The sequence below is a fragment of the Triturus cristatus genome, chromosome 6 (genome assembly GCF_964204655.1).
Source record: "Triturus cristatus chromosome 6, aTriCri1.1, whole genome shotgun sequence".
Lineage (NCBI taxonomy): Eukaryota > Metazoa > Chordata > Amphibia > Caudata > Salamandridae > Triturus > Triturus cristatus.
This window is the reverse complement of record NC_140589.1, coordinates 1,352,246,060-1,352,262,424: the sequence shown is the minus strand read 5'-3', so window position 1 is coordinate 1,352,262,424 and position 16,365 is coordinate 1,352,246,060. Positions and strand designations below refer to the sequence as shown.

General features: G+C 42.4%; 1 protein-coding gene across 1 annotated transcript in view; it reads left to right on the top strand.

The window, feature by feature from the left end:
- PEX13 (peroxisomal biogenesis factor 13) overlaps window positions 1–13,276 on the top strand; it is a 153,116-nt gene extending 139,840 nt beyond the window's left edge. Inside the window, exon 4 of the mRNA XM_085612359.1 lies at window positions 8,488–13,276. Coding sequence (XP_085468485.1) covers window positions 8,488–8,786 — 299 coding nt within the window. The 3' untranslated portion in view covers window positions 8,787–13,276. The remainder of the gene's footprint in view (window positions 1–8,487) is intronic.
- The last annotated feature ends 3,089 nt before the right edge of the window (window positions 13,277–16,365 follow it).

The following is a 16,365-nucleotide window of genomic DNA, read 5'->3' as shown; positions in this document are numbered from 1 at the left end:
TGTTAACCCTTTTCATAATACTTTAGACAAAGAGCTACGAGGCCCTCAAACAGGGTGGAGATCACCATTGTGTTACCTTTTGGCAGATATGAGATTAGTGGTTGACAGTCATGTAGGAATTTAGTGCCACTATGCTGCTATAGTCCTTCATTTATTTTCCATACTTAATGCAGTGTAGCCTTAGCTATTAAATACCACACCTCCATCTCTGAGACTTGAGGCACTTCTGATGTAGCACCATCACCACTTTAGATGTTTGGATTAGTTACATTATCAAATTTCAGTTGTCCCTCCTATGGCCATGATATAATCTGACCTGACTCCCAGGGTTAAATATGGTGTGTTATTCTATTATATTTGTATAACTTCTAGTGCTTCTGTCTATTTTCAGACAGGTCCACCACGTGCCACACAGGTTTTCTAGAAATAAGTAAAAAGGTGCCTACAAGGGATTTTGTTTCTAGACTTAGTTCATTAATTAATTTGTACAAAGATTCCTTTTTGTTCAACCTTGGTTAGTGATGAACTATTAATTAATCAAACAAACAAAAACAAGGAACAATTCCTTTTCAAGCGGACAATTTCCTCTTAGACATAAATTGGGTAACACGGGGCAAACTTTTCTTCAAAAAAACTTATATTTAATATATTTACAAAAGTAAGAGCAAGGAAAATACAATCAGGATCAACCAAACATAGTGCTAAAGGTATGACAGCTAAAGGTTTTCTAACATCTCGAAGAAATTCACATAAATCATATGTGACACTCTGGTGCTATGTACCAGTCCGTCGTTATTGTAAAACTTATTTCTGTGCTTTGTGCACTGATCAGTGCTTTTAATGGATAAATCTGCCATTTGTTCAACCCTATCATGCCCCATATATTTTTTCATAGCCCACGTTTGGTTTGTGGAATGGTTGTATAGTATATTCTGCTGTGATCAGCCCCCCTCAGTACTGATGCAGGACTTGTCAAAACCCGGGATCTACGAAAGGTGAAGGGAATGTCTGGGGAGAAAACGTTTTGATATTAGGGTGCATCACTAACTGACCAATCAAATAGTGTCTCTTTTTCACTGCATAACGACGCCTAGAACTTTGCTGCTGGCCCCTGGCCCAAAACGCACCCTGCGCTTTTCCCGCAGTCCCTGGATGGGCTTTAAAATCATTGCGGTGGTCCCGCAGCATGTGAAGCATGCGGGGTGCGCCCGGGCTCGGCCCAGGCGAAGAACGGGCCAAGACAGGGCCGTCTTAGCCCAGAGGAGGCCGGGCTGGGCCACCCTCCTTGGCTCTGACGCCCAGTTGGCGTGGTGATTATCTAACAAGGTCATTCTAATACAGTCTTGCACTTAAGTGCTTACTTTGTCTGTTGGCCATATTTGAAGGAATTCTTTGACAATTCCCAAGTACCAAGGTTGCCTTATAAACTAAACTGTTAACCTTGATGGGCTTAATAAATATATAACTGTGGCATATAGTAGGCGTATAGTAGGATATTACCACGGGGCAAACTTTGTCGTCCAAACAGTCAACAGGTTCGAAAGCCTGTATAACCTAGAAGAGCAAGACTGCCTGGTAAAGACACCCATATTGCAAACAGTAAATAAAAATGGGGTAGCCCATGGAAAGACCAGACAAAAAGCTATTAATAGTCACCTTATGTACCACACTGAGTCAAAATGCGCTCTGGACTTTCTGCCAGAATTGGCAGATTGTCATGCAGCCCCAGAGTTGACTAAGTTAGTACTAAAGCAGGCACTAAGGGTAGAGACCAATGTCTTAAAAGTAGGAATACGTCAGACACCGCTATCACTGACTTTCCGTATCCCACCCGTGCCAGATGCACACACCGTAATAGGAACTTACAGCGATAACGACAATTTTAATAAATTGGTCTACTGGAACATAGCGGGATTACAATCTAAGATAGACAATCCATTGTGGTCTGACTTTATAATGGGGTTTCATATCATATGCCTCCAAGAGACGTGGCTAAAGGAGGCCATACACATGAATGGATATCGAACGTATCACACTACTGCTGTTCCTTCCAGGAAACCATGGGAGGGCAAAGGGGGGATTAGCTATTTATATATCTAATATGCTAAATGTCAGGAAAATTGTATTGAAATATGAGGAGGTATATTATCAAGTCATGGTGTTGCATATTGGGAGAAAGCAACCAGACCGGGGGAATTTTAGAAAAGCTGTTAAAGGCTCTGAAAACTGTGCAAAGTGAAGGTGATGGAAATGTGTTTGTTTGGGGGGGGGGGGTTTAATATTACATTGTGCCCTAAAAATTGTATTGACGTATGTGGTATTATAAACGAAGAAGGGAAAAGTGAAACCCAGATCTCACATTCACAATACTGGAATGTTCTAAACGAAATGGTACATGGTCTTGAAATGGGATTTGCAAATGAGATAAGCCCTAACCCAGTGCCTTTTAAAAGTACTTTTAACGGAAGAGGATGTTTCTCATTAATAGATTGTATCCTACTGTCTGTCAACTTAGCACCAAGGGTGAGACAATTCGAAACACATGCTATCATCTTGGGCGACCATTTTCCATTGAGCATCTCCCTGAAATTACTAATACCTCAAATTAAGCATGATCACTAGATTATCCATGTCCCCAACATATGGAACTGAATAGAAAAAAATGGTTACGCTTTGAAATGGCTGATGGTCGACCCACTAGTACCCACACAGAAAATCGTGGCAAAAAGTAATTCGGCAGTGGGAGCCATTTTAAACGAAAATGCAACACATGAAACAGTCCTGACTGCCTTCAAACATATCACAAGATCGATTAATAAATCCCCTATGGGTACCAAAGTCTAACCCCACAAGAAAGCCCAAAGGATAGTTCGATTCAAAGTGTACAAAGGCTTACTCCACTTTGAAAAGAATGTCCCATAGCATCCCTAGAAACCCGATAGAATTAAGAGAGGCGAGGAAGGCATATAATAACGCATAAACCCTAAATGAGGGAAGTGACGGAAGTAAATCATTACGTTCGATAACCGCAAATGACCTTCAAATTACTTTGGAAGAGGTAAACAGGACAATTATGGCAAGTAAGGGAGGAAAGGCGCCTGGCCCGGATGGGATCCCCGTAAACTTATATGAGTAACTTAGAGCTATGGAGCCCAATACTCATGCAAGTAATTAGAGCCAGATGTTCTTTTAAATATAGAGACTTGGTCGGAATCTATTTTAGTTCCCATCTTTAAAAAGGGAAACAGACAAGATCCCACATGTTGTCCACCGATTTCTTTGTTAGATTCTTCGTCGAAAATCGTGGGGCATATAGTTCTAGAGAGATTGCAAGACTGGGTCGAAGGGAAAAAAAAACTCTCAGACCTACAATTCGGATTTTGTAAGTGATCGGAACCGTTGAACAAAGTCTCAATCTGAATATCCTTATTGGTAAATATACATATATTGGTAAATATACAAGTCTAAAAAAGGAAGGCTTTTCTTGGCGTTCGTTGACTTGACCGCAGCCTTTGACTGCGTAATACACGAGAGGCTGTGGGGAGTCCTTCGGGACTTGTGGGTGAATAACACTATTATACTCTTTTTGAAACAACTCTACCAGAACGCCAAGGGTAGAGTCCGTTACGGTCTTAATGGAGAATGTACAGTATGCTTCCCAATTAAGAAGGGGGTCAGGCAAGGATGTGTGCTGGCCTCCTTCCTTTTTAATCTTTACACTAATGGTTTAGAACAAGCACTGATGACAGCGGGACAAGACTTTCCCATGATAAAAGGGCAAGCCATACCGGCATTAATGTGCGTGGACGATGCCGTCCTGATGTGTCGCACCCAAGTATGCTTACAGAAATTATTGGATGGTTTTGTAGCATTCATGCGTGACTTGGGTCTAAGGGTGAACACATCAAAAATGTACATTATGAGGTGTGGCACAGGTAGTAACAAATGCAGAGACATGTTCATTGACAAACAGAGAATACATTTTAGCAATAGTTTTAGTTACTTAGGAATATTATTTGACCATAAAGCTACATAGGTCCAGGCTGTGCAGATGAGAAAACTCGCTTTTATGAAAACTACCGCAGCATTAGTCCATTTTTCAAAAAAATTAGGTAGGAGGCCCCCGCAAGTCCTACTACAATTGTACAGGGCTAAATGTGTATCGACAGCCTTGTATGGCGCGGGAGTGTGGAGACATTGTAACATCCAACCCTTACAAACGGTTGAAATTCAGTTCCTAAGATATATTCTGGCTCTCCCGAGTAGCACATCATCGCATGCCTGTCACACGGAATTGGGGGTTCCTTTCTTAACAGACCTAATTAAAATGGAACCAATCATGCTCTGTTATAGGATATGGATCTGCGAGGAAACCCATCTGAATCAGGAGATTTCAACTGATGCGTTGGGAATGACTGATGTTTTAAAAATGAAATGGTTAAAATATGTTTGAGACTTTCTTTTGTGATATTGGGTACCCCGATTTTTACTATGAACCAAGCACAATGAGTTAAATCTCAAGAAAGGAGCTGAAAGCTAAATGTCTATCATTACTTGAATCTTGTCGACTATCAAAAGAAATTGCTAAGCCCACAGTAATGCATCATCAGATGACGGTAATAACGTACAGTATCCAACCTTACCTCTATCTAGTGCGTGGCTCCTATGATAGGTTGTTTTTAACAAGATTTAGATTAAATATATTCCATCCCATTACCAGCTTCCCTAATATGACCGAATGGGCAAAGGTGATGCAACTATGCCCATGTGAAAACAGCACAGAGCAAACAACAATCCATGTAGCTTTTTTTGTAAATGTTATAACCTGCAAAGGAAAAAATGGTTAGTGCCACTTTTAAAGAAACTTGCTTTTAGAAGATGCCGACCGGCGTATTTAGCTTTACTACTTTTAGAAAATGATTTTACGATATGGATTTTAGCTAACTTTTTGAAAAGCGTGATAATATGTAGGAAGTGGTTAATATTGTGATGGATCATCTGCATCACTATTCTATTTTTATGGGAAAGGAGTTGGTGTTTGTTGAAACTGGAATAATTATGTATTTTTATGATGTGCTTTTAGGATTTTTCAAATAGAAATCGAATAAAGCTTGTTTACTACTACTACCACTTTCCTCTATGAAAGTCTTTTTTTGTATGCAGACTGACAGATTTTACCTATCCCGGGTAGTTGGGTATTCTCCTGCAGTCACCTTTCCTCAACACTCTGTTTAAGTCCTTTGCAGTTTGTTAAAATGCAGGGTTAAAGTGAATGGATGTTTGTGGGGCAGGCAAGTAGAACCTTTTAGTTTCAATAGTCACTCGCGAGCATGGTGCTCAATATGTTGTAATATTGGTTATTGTATTTATAGAGTTCAAACCTGGGTAGTATAGTGCCAAAACCTCTCTCTCATAGCACTGTAAGAAAGAAGGAAATCGGTTCTGATAAGGAAACAAATAATTTTGTTTGATAATATTGATGTTTTACTATATGAAGCAGACGCCATGCTGTTTTTTTGAAGGAGCAAACATACTCCAAATTTTTACTTGATGAGTTGACCCTTTTTGATAAACTTTTAATTCGTCGGAACCAGGTGGTTTAGTGACGCTAACGTACATATTGAAGCCCTGAGAAGTCCTTGTCGGACGAAACGCGTAGGCATCTGTTCGCCAATGTGGTTTATAGAAGAAAAAAAAGACTGATAAATTATTTATTACAAGAAGAAACTCTCTTCATATGCATTTGGTGTGACTCCGTGTCAATAGTCATGAATTGAAAAAGCCAGGGTCTATAAGTGTTGTACAAAGGCCCTCATACACTGTAACCCGTGGGCAGCGGTATATCTTGGTTCTCCGCTTGAAAAGGTTAGGTAATTGGTTTTATTATTGGGTCCTTTTCTGCCTAAGTTTCCCGTTCTCCAGGCAGTCAACCTTCCCCCCACCTGGAGGGAGACCATCTGGTTCTTTGACGGTCGTGATTTTGACAGTGTTAGCGGAAAAAAGTGATAAATTAAAAATACCTCCTATCCTGTACTCTTATTTTATTTGTCAGGATGGGGTAAGATTAAAAACAGTGTGTGGTGCTCTGGTGGATGTGTCAATGGTCCACCGCACCTATATAATGGTGATTTTAGTGGTCGACATGTTTCAGTCCATGGCTGTCTCTAAAGATCGTTGGACTTTCATCAGGACCTTAGTCATAGCGATAATGTGATAGATCGGTTTGACATATTGAGTAAGTTAATGTCACTTACTCGTCTTCGTCATTATTTCATTTAATCAACGGGTTTTTAGGTTATGGTTCTACCTATAATTTGGGAAAGAAAAAGAAAAACGGGAAAAGGAAAAACATGCATATTGTTGCTTTATATAGATTTCATATAGTGTTGCCCAATTAGGTGCTTGGATGTGTAATGCTACTTGCATATGTGACACACTTTGTGTGCTATACTCATGTAATTTCTCGTTACATATGACTGTGAAGCATTAATAATCAATCAGGGAACCATATCAAGAAGGCATGCAATTATATTTGTTGGCATCAAAGGCTTCCAAAAGGACGTAATAATTCAGTGACTTGGGGTCGGTTGGTAAGAAAAAAAAGTCTATGGCTGTTAAGTCACCATTAAGTTAGTGTAAAGCGTATCAGTAATTTTACTCCCACGCTACACCACAAGAGCCTGCGTTGAGGATGTAACCAAACATGTGCTCAAGAACATGTCATATACTACCCAAGAAGGTGTGTTTCTCCTGCCTACCAGTTTGCCAACCAATCTCTGGATGCTGCCACAATTTCACATCTGTATCACAGTCCGCTCCCACTATAGCTTGGCGTCTCCATCCTAGGTATGTTGTGTCATCTATCCTCTCTCCAAGGGACTGTATCGGTTAACCTCACAGTCTTTTCAGACATCTCAGCGAGTGATAGCAACTCCAATTCAAAGGGAGGTCTCTTTCTACGTGAATTTAGTTGGGTCCATTGAGTTTTTAGCTGAGGCTCCTCCGATGTGTCAGGTGAGGGTATGGAGCTCTGAGGGGGCTTTCATGCCACACTTCTCTTCTCACTTACAAGCCTGCATTATTTCCTTCTCTGGGTTTCTACTGTCTTTCAAATGTGTTGGTCAGTTGCAGCCATGAGTGTCTAACTTGGCTGTGCCATTCAACCTGTATGTATCTGCGAGGTGGTGGTTGGTGTTGTAGCTTGCCTCTCAGTTTTCACAGATTGCTTTGAAGGAGTTAAACGGTACATTCCCGGTTTCTATGGGCTTTGTTTCGATGAAAAAGCTGTTTTTACAGACCTCTATATTATAGCGGCAAAGAATTCTAAAGGTGCGCCTAATCCATGTTCCTGCTCATGCTTTGTGCATGACTGTTTTGCCAAGTTTCTTTTGCTTTGCCAATTTTCTTTTTTCAAACAGTGCTTTCTAAGGGCTTCAACGCGTTATTTAAAAGAAGGGCTTCAACGCGTTATTTAAAAGTTTTTTTTGTTATTAAATAAAAGAGGGTTGTTGTTTGACTCAAGTTATCTGCTGGTTCCCTTTCCTGTGCTATAGGCTTGCTTTGTCAGCTGAATCTCCTATATCACCTTCACTGCTACCTTGCAGGGTTTCTGTAGGGTCAGCACTCTTGTCCCTCTAGCTTAATATTTACTTCTTACCTTTCCACAGTCTTGTAGTCCGTCACTCAGGTTTTGGCTTTCATTACTTAGAGGTCGACTTCCAGCTCTTTCCTGATCACTGAAGACTGATTGCCACACAGCTCAGTTGTATTCTGTAGAGCTGGAGGGACAATAATTGGCTGAGTTTGAACAGTTCGATATCTGAAGTACAGCCTCTTGGCCCCAAACACGATCTCCCACAAAGCTGTCTCCTTGTCGCTCTGAATCAGTCCAGTATCATTACCAAAGTTGTCCCATCTGGACATTCTAACAGTTTGTCTAAAAGCTTGTGTCATGGATTCGTAACCATAGAAGATTAAAGAATGTGGCTATAAGGCAAAGGCGTCCATAAAGCTGCACCGACATCTTTGCGTCAATCCTATGTGTCCTGTTTGGGTCAAGGTAATGTGATACACAGCGTTAAATTGCAAAAGAATGAGCCTCTTCTTGTACAACCCTTTTGTGACTTGCTTGCAAGCTATGATTCACTTTGGGCTGCCTAGCCTAAGCACTTTGTAAAATATAGCAACATTGAACGTTCTGCGTGGTCTTATTTATCCTGCACATGCTGCTTATTAGTCTTAGTGCATAGTGATTGATGGAAGGAATGGCCCACTTAGCTGTCCTTTCCCGTATTTGTAGTCAATATATTTGCCTAAGGGCGTTCAGGCATCATACTCATAAATGTTTTCCTTGGTTTTATATATTTTAAGGGATAGATGGGTCTGCCTAGATTGCAAAATAACGCTGTTTGAAAAAAGTTGGGACTGGTATGCTTATTGAGCTCATTGCTTGTGTTGCTTAATAACAGACTGTGTGTTTATTATCAGAGCAACAACCCAAGATACGTGGCTGGCTGCTGGCAAGTCGAGATGGTCAAGCAACAGGACTGGTGCCAGCAAATTACATTAAAATCCTGGGAAAACGAAGAGGCACGAAAGCGACAGCGTTGGCAAGCATTGCAGAGCAGCAACCACCATTCACCGACCGGACACCAGCCTTGGGAGCCACTGCTCCTGTGACCCCCGAGGAGCAAGAGGCTGCCTTCGAATCTGTGTTTGTGGATACAGGCAAGGTGCCATCCCCCCAGGACTTCCCTGTCACGAGAGGAGACCGAATAGACCTTTGAGCAGCACTAGCAGACTGTAAAAGATTTGCGTTGTCAGGGGAGTAGGCACGTTTGGTTTTATTTCCCAACAACAATATGGTAGATCACCCTGAAAATAATAGCGAAACTGCCGCCATTTTAGAACAGGGAGAGTGCTACGGTAAGGCTCTCACAGATCTGAATTCGTTTGAGCTATAACTATAAAGCTTCTGTGGCGTCTGCTGGGGCAGGTTTGAATCATTTCTATAGTCCAGTGCATTGGATAAATTGTATGATTGAAATTACTTTGTTGATGTCAACATGGTTTTGCAAGCCCATGGATGTGAGCAAACATCAATACTTGCTGAACTAGAACAGCCAGAGATTTAACATGGAGGTAGTATCAACTGCAAGAAGCAGGATTAGCTTAATTTATTTCTGTACAAATGTGTTTGCATTTTTATTGATTTGCGTTCCCTTGGCTCCACGGATATTGGCTGCCTCTTTCTTTTAATATAGCACTCATTAACAGCTGACAATGTATAGAGACCTATATCTGACAAGTAGCTGCAAAGAATGGTTAATCGAATTGTGTGCACTTGATGATTTTCCTGTTTTCTCATCATGGAAAAAAACGGAGTATTTTCAAGTCTACTTAAAATTGTATTTTGCACGGGCTTCCTCCTTGGGACTATTCGATTCATGGCGACGTTTGTCTCTTGTCTGCAAGTGATAATCATATGTTGACACTGCTTTCATTACTATCTTTGACTTTCATTTCTGTATAAAACTCAAAGCATGTAGCAATCTACCTAATCTTATTTCTAGTGCCTCCACAAAAGTGTTTGTTCAAAGTGTTTTTTTCTTTTTTGCTCTTCATAAAACACTTCGTCTGTCGCTTGTTTGTTTCAGAATGCCTATTTGTTTACCTATTGAATAGTTGGTGGCATGTGCAAACAGCAGGTTTCCCATTTGTACATTTTTTTTCCAGATCTAGCTCTGGAATAGGTTGATTTGATGTTTTCCCTGAGGCACAATTTTACATTCTCCAGGTAGCCCTTTCTAATCCTATGTCACTTTACATACTTGGCACTAAATAAAGACGCTCACTATGACCATTTCCTTCAAATTTTAAAGTAAGGCGTTTTTATATATCATAGTATCTCAATAATTTTGGATTTCACCGCATTGCAGTTGTTCCTTTCAAGCCCCATTCTGGTTCATTACCTCGTGAGTTTGTTGGCATTCATGAGTCTGAACCCACCCTGCAAATCATCACCATGTTGACCTGACAAAGATCTGGAACATATCTCCCTTCCAGAGTTTCTGATCTCGGCGTAAGATGTAATATTTTGCCAAGAATAAACCTTATAGGTTTTTTTAGTAAGTGACTTCAGTAGATCAGCAGGGAATCTTGCCATGCATAATTCATCATGTGCATATTTCACAGAAAATGAATATGTTCAGGAGCACTAGAATATTAGCTACAGTTGTAATGGTCGACGAGGGTCAGATGTAATCATGCTAGATGAACAAATGGATTAGATCTATATTTGAGCAGCTATGTACTTTCAGCCGCAAGGTTATCTGTATAGTTGATTCTCCCATCATATAGGAAGAGTAGTTCTACCAAAGTCTACAGACGTCAAGGAACACACCTTAAGAGTGTGTTGCATGGCATTCATTGGTCTGAAAATTCCAGTCTCATTGGTGCAATTTGAGTTTCCATTTTTCCATCAGTCATAATTCTGAAAACTGCTGCTGTAGTTGAAAGCATACAAAGTGTTTTAAGGCATCGGTTTCAGAAGATTTTCACTTTAAAACCTTCTTTATTTTTATGTTGCTCAATGCCGACTTTTGTTTTCCTTTATTCCCACTGTAATTTATTTTGTACACCTAGAACAATTTCCTTTTTACAGGAGACTGTTTTTTCTTCTCCAATGTAATCTCTTTGTATGTGTCTGTATACCTGTTTCGTGATTAATGGAGAACTGTACAATGCTACACTTAACAAGCAGATCATGAAAAATAGGGGTCTGCATTGCTGAAATATAGAGTCCTTTGGAGAAGGAATACTTACTACTGTATTTAAGATGGTAGCATTCAAATTGGAATCTTTCCTCGCCTCCTTTAATTTAGTGTTTGAATCTGTGCAAGGCTTTGGAGATGAAACCTGATCTTTGGTGATCTGTTGGTTGAAGCCACTCACCAAATGTTTACTGCCATGACTTGATGCCTATTCTTGGCAACCTGTTAAAACTTTCACCTGAATACTATGAAGAATTTTATGATTTTGCCAAAGATGACATACAGGCTAGACTTGGGCCCCAAAGTGTATCTGATTTGTGTAATTGCATCTCTTCTGAAATAGGAGGGCTTTATTTTTTAGACAGGTTCCTCAAACATACATCCACACATTTCAAATTCTCAGTCATGATTTTCACAAACTGAAAGGACTTCTATACTGAAAATATTTGTCAGTGAATTCCACTCTGTATACGACTAGAGTAACCAATCAATATTTGAACAACCCCATTATAAACATCTAAAAATACTAACGCATTTTATGGATTTCTCGTGAGATCACTAGAAGAATTCCACATTTTCCCACATCTCCTGTCACATCCTTTATTGTGCTTATCCTTTTGTAGATCCCATGCTAAAGAGCATTTTTGCTTTCTCTACCCTTTGTTCTTGGCTTTTTAATGCCAGTTCATATACAAAGTGAATTTCCAGCTTCAAGTGCTGAATTCTTAAAATATCATTCTTTACAATCTTCCTCAAAATAGGCCACTCCCAAGAACAGTCTCCCAATGCTGCACTTCTCTGCCATGGAATATGAACTTTTTGTAGCATCTCATCACATCATCTCATCAGATAGCTTCTTCAAGTTGTGCACCCCGAAAAGTCATCTCTAAATGAGAACTTTCATGGAGCCAGGTCACACAGTGGCAGCGGTGATCGACCATTCTCTTCTGGGTTGTTTGCGCACACCTGAGAGGTCTCTATGTTTCGGTCTACTCCAGGAAGCGTCAGCTATTGGTGTGAGCTTTTTATGCAAGTGGTTCACCAGTGTTATCTGTTTGACTTTCCAGGATCTTTCTCTTCGAAACAAACTTTGTGCCTTCCTCTAACTGCTATCAAATGAAAACTGAAATAACCGTGTCCAGAGATCACCTGTTCTTTTGGTTGAGCAGTAGTACTAAAAATACACCCAGGTAGAAGATACCCAATGTTGGAGAAACTGCATTACATATAAGTATTGTTTTCTTTTTCTTTATGACCAATCAATTTAACAGATTTTTAGGACCTTTCAACAAAAACAGTAAGTCATGCCTTTCCTTGCTGGTTTTGTGTGCTGTCCCTTCAGTTTTGCACCATAAAGGATAATTGGTGCATTACCAAAGGTAAATGATTTGAAGTCACATGATCACCGCTGAGTTTGGCACCTACATCTGCGGCTAGCAGATCACGTGCTCCTTGTTTTTGAAAAAAAGCTGTTAAATTGAAAATAAGTTGCACAGTCCATTCAATCGAGGTAACAGATTGGCTTAAGCTTGGCTTTGCTAAGTTTTTTCCCTTTTGAGGAAGAAAATGCACTGTATTGTTTTTAAAACCGACTTTTCGTTCTATAATATTCTATGAAAAGTGTCTGGACAGAACTTGGTATTGCAATTCAGCATTTTCTTGATTTCTATGGATTATTATGTGAAGCATCTGTCAACCTTTTTGCTCATAAACAAACAGGACATCTCATTGCAAAGGGTCACTGCGATTGCATTATCGATGTTATGTAGAGTGTTAATTGTGCTCATTATCATTCACAGAGTGCTTTTAAAATGATTCTCTTAATAACAATTTGAAGAGATTAACTGCCTGATGCATGTTCAATACTGTTCATGGGAGCACTATGGTGAACTGTTATAAATATTTTAACAAGAGATCCGTTGGTGATACCTATAACTTGCGCCATTTCTCTTTTTTTCTACACCAGTCTTCCTTATATGCACAGCAAAAAGAGGATAAACAATACCGCGTGTGAATATGTAGCTACAATGCCTATTATTTATTCGCCCCCAGGAAAACTTACATGTATGTTTACTGTAATAGAAAGGAGTTAAATGGGCAAACAGTGGTAGTTTATGCCTACAAAGGTTGCACATCACTCATGATCTCTTTATGCCTCTTTGTGGACTATATTAACATCTTGTGCAACCCTCTCCGCTCCTGATAAATTTGGAGTCTTTATTTAGCGTGCCTGCCAATTTGATCGTATCACTTACTGGCAATAATCCTTTTGTGTTCATCAAAACATACTGGCAACGGCCAATATTGTCTTATTCTTTGGAACTTTGTCAGTTGAGTAAATCCTTGTTCATGCAATTTAGCATATGATTGTCACTACATGAATGACGCTGAGATACTTTCCATGCCAGCTTGTATTGAATGAATAAGATAAAAGTGAGAAGATAATGGTATTTTACTGAAAATATAATTTGCAATACTGTAAAAATAAATGTATTATAATATTCTGCACGAGTCTGTTGCATTTTGTTGATCTGCCCCCTTTGTTTGCAGAACTTTGGAATATTAAATACTAAAAACAAAAGTATTATTGCATTCTTTGCATAAAGGGGCATTTTTTGTGTCCCGATTCTCCTAACTAAATGTGATGTCCCGCAATGTATACTTAATTTTCATTCTTTTCCCTCTCTTTTGTAATGGCGTTTGTGTCTGTAAACTTTGTAATCACATCCTGTTCCAACCCTCTTTTACTGCTTTCCACAACACAAGTATCCCTAACCATACTTAAATCAAAACAAAAATACAATGGAAGTGACTCCAAAGCTTAGTATCCCTAGGCCCAGTGGTATCCGGTGACAAATTGCCGGTGGGGATTTAGTCATGTTTGTAACTGCTGTTAAAAATAAGTGTATTTTCTAGTGACCAGAAGGAAAAGAGACATGTAGTCCATAATAGGGATGTATTGCTTTAGCCCAGGAGTCTCCAACCGTTTTACGTAGTGAGAGCTACTTCAGATCAGTGAAAAGGCCAAGCCATTTGCGCATTGTTACCAGACACCGCAACACCCAATTTCATAAAATATAAGCCTAATGTTCATAGGGCCTAAGAATATGGTTTGAACAAAATACTTTGACTAGGGGCAGTATGACAGGGCTGCCATGTGTATCTGATAGAGACATCTAGCCGCAGATTCCTCAATTTAGAATTATCCCCATGTGTCAGACTGGGTCCGGAATTTCTTTTGCAGCAGCACCTCTGCGCGCTGGGAGACGGCGCCTCACGACCCCGCCCTGACGTCGTCCACGGACGTGACGTCGGCGAGGTTATAGAAGTCCTTCCCGACACGCTGACGTCAGTTTCCTTCTTTTCCGCATGCAACGCGGATCCGGAGTAAGCGGTTCCTCTGGCCTGTTTTCAGGCCCCTTTTGACGCCTTAGCGTCTGGAACAGTGTGCGATGCCTTCGTGATTTAAAATGTGTACCTCCTGTTCGCTGCAAATGTCTGCGACGGACCCACACCTTATCTGCATGTGGTGTCTGAGCGAACACTACGACTCAACGGATTGCGATGCCTGCCAACAGCTCAAGCCGAAGTCCCGTCGGGAGCGCCGGATGAAGTTACTTTTGGCTCGCCTGTCCCGGAGGCAGTGAGTTCCGTTTGCGGCGTCGGTCGCCGGCTGGTTCCCATGTGCGTCGCTCGCCCCTTCCTGGTAAGTCCCGGTGCATGTCGCCGAAGTCCTCAACCTCCCTTCCTTCTGTTGTCGGGGGCACTAGTTCCCGGATCTCTCTGGATGTGCACCCTCCACTATCTGGCTTTCCTGGGCGTGGGGGCGACTCGGACACTGATGGAGGCCTATGCCGCAGACTTACAGGCCTCCCTTGGGTCCCCTCTTCTCCCTGGGGCGTCCTCGGACCCTCCGCTACGTGTGGGGTCTCAGGTGGGCTCGCCGGTGGGTTTGCCCCCGGCGCCGATTGAGCACTTCACCTCTAGGGATGATGGAGATATGGCATCATCAGGGCACAGCGCGGCTGGGTCCCCCTCTTCGACCCATAGTACCCCTACCGCGCCACGTAGTCCAGTGGAAAAACAACAGTTGATGGACAGAATGCAGAACAATGCCATACATTCACCCCAGTACAGAGATCTGGGCCTAAATCCATCATTTTTTTGCTCACCAAGCCATTCCAGTTTTAACCCAGCCATATGCAAATCAGTCTTGACCCTGTGCCCCATGGGAACAGTCCAGCCCGAACTGCCAAGCCAGGTCCTCCCTGGACTGGAAACAAGCATCCTAGGGCCGGTTTTGAGCTTTCAGCCTTCATCAGCCAGGAAAGCTTGATTCCAGTAGCACGGGACTCACGTCTGAGCATACCCGTCCCACTCGGGGTGACAAATGCAAAAACAACAGTTGATGGACAGAATGCAGAACAATGTCATACATTCACCCCATAGTCCAGTGGGGCTCCCTGTGGCGTCGCAGGTGGTTGCTGGTGCTCGCAGCTTGACTCGGAGCCCACCTCGGCATTCCGGACAGGCGGCTGCCTTTTTGGAGGCCGAGCCGGCGCCGGTTCGGCGCCGAAGCCTTGCCTCGCCGGCTCCGTCCCTTACTTCAGAGTCAGAGCCTGTTGTGGTCGAGGCAGGGTCGGCGCCGGTCCAGCGCCATAGACTTGCCTCCCTGGCTCTGACACCGTTCCCTTCTTCGGAGCCGAAGCCTATTGTGGTTGAGGTCGAGTCGGCGCCCGACGAGGCAGAGTCCGCGCCGACCGAGGTCGTCCTGGCGCCGCCTCGACGCCGGATCATTGACTCCTCTCCGGAGGCTTCCAGGGGGAGTTCGGCGTCACCCCAACGTCCGTCAACGTCGGATCCATCATTGCCTCTCCCCCTCTTGGAATTTGTGGCTCCGGCGGATTCTCCGCCTCCTCAGGAACTACATCAGGACCCTCATTTGTCCATGGGGCTTCCTTCATTTGGACATTGGTCTCATCCTCCGTTCATCAGAAACCCTCCTTGAGGTGGGAGGCTCAGTTTACAGCCCTCAACCACAGGTGAGTTATTGTCCCCTCTTCGGGGGGCTACCGGGGCTGGTGCGGCATTTCTAAGAGTTGTTTCCATGGCCGCCTGCATTCTGAGTATGCAGCCCCCTTCGGTCCCTCTGCCTGTTGACCCTCTGTTGGATGTCCTCCACCATGGTTCGGGGAATGTAGAGCCACTTCTGCCTTTCGAAGCTTCTCTTTATGATGCCCTTCTGGTCACCTGGGCTCGGCCGGCATCATGTGATCCGGTGGCTCGTTCGATCATCCACCGCCCTGCTCCAAACAATCCAGTTTGCTTATTTGTTCATCCAGACGTTCAAGGGATGGTTCTGCAAGCTACTTTTCCTTCATTGCCTCAGCTGCTGCTTCCTCCCTCCCGGGAGTTCAGATGACTGGAGTCATGGGGGTCGTAATATTTTCGCTTCCACTAGCGCAGTGCTTCGATCACTCAATACAGTGTGTGTGTCTTGGCTCGGGCTACTTCTGCCATTTGGGACTCTGCTGAGTCTCTTCTATCTTCCACATCTGAGGGTGATCGTGTTGACCTCCTCAGTCTTATCCGT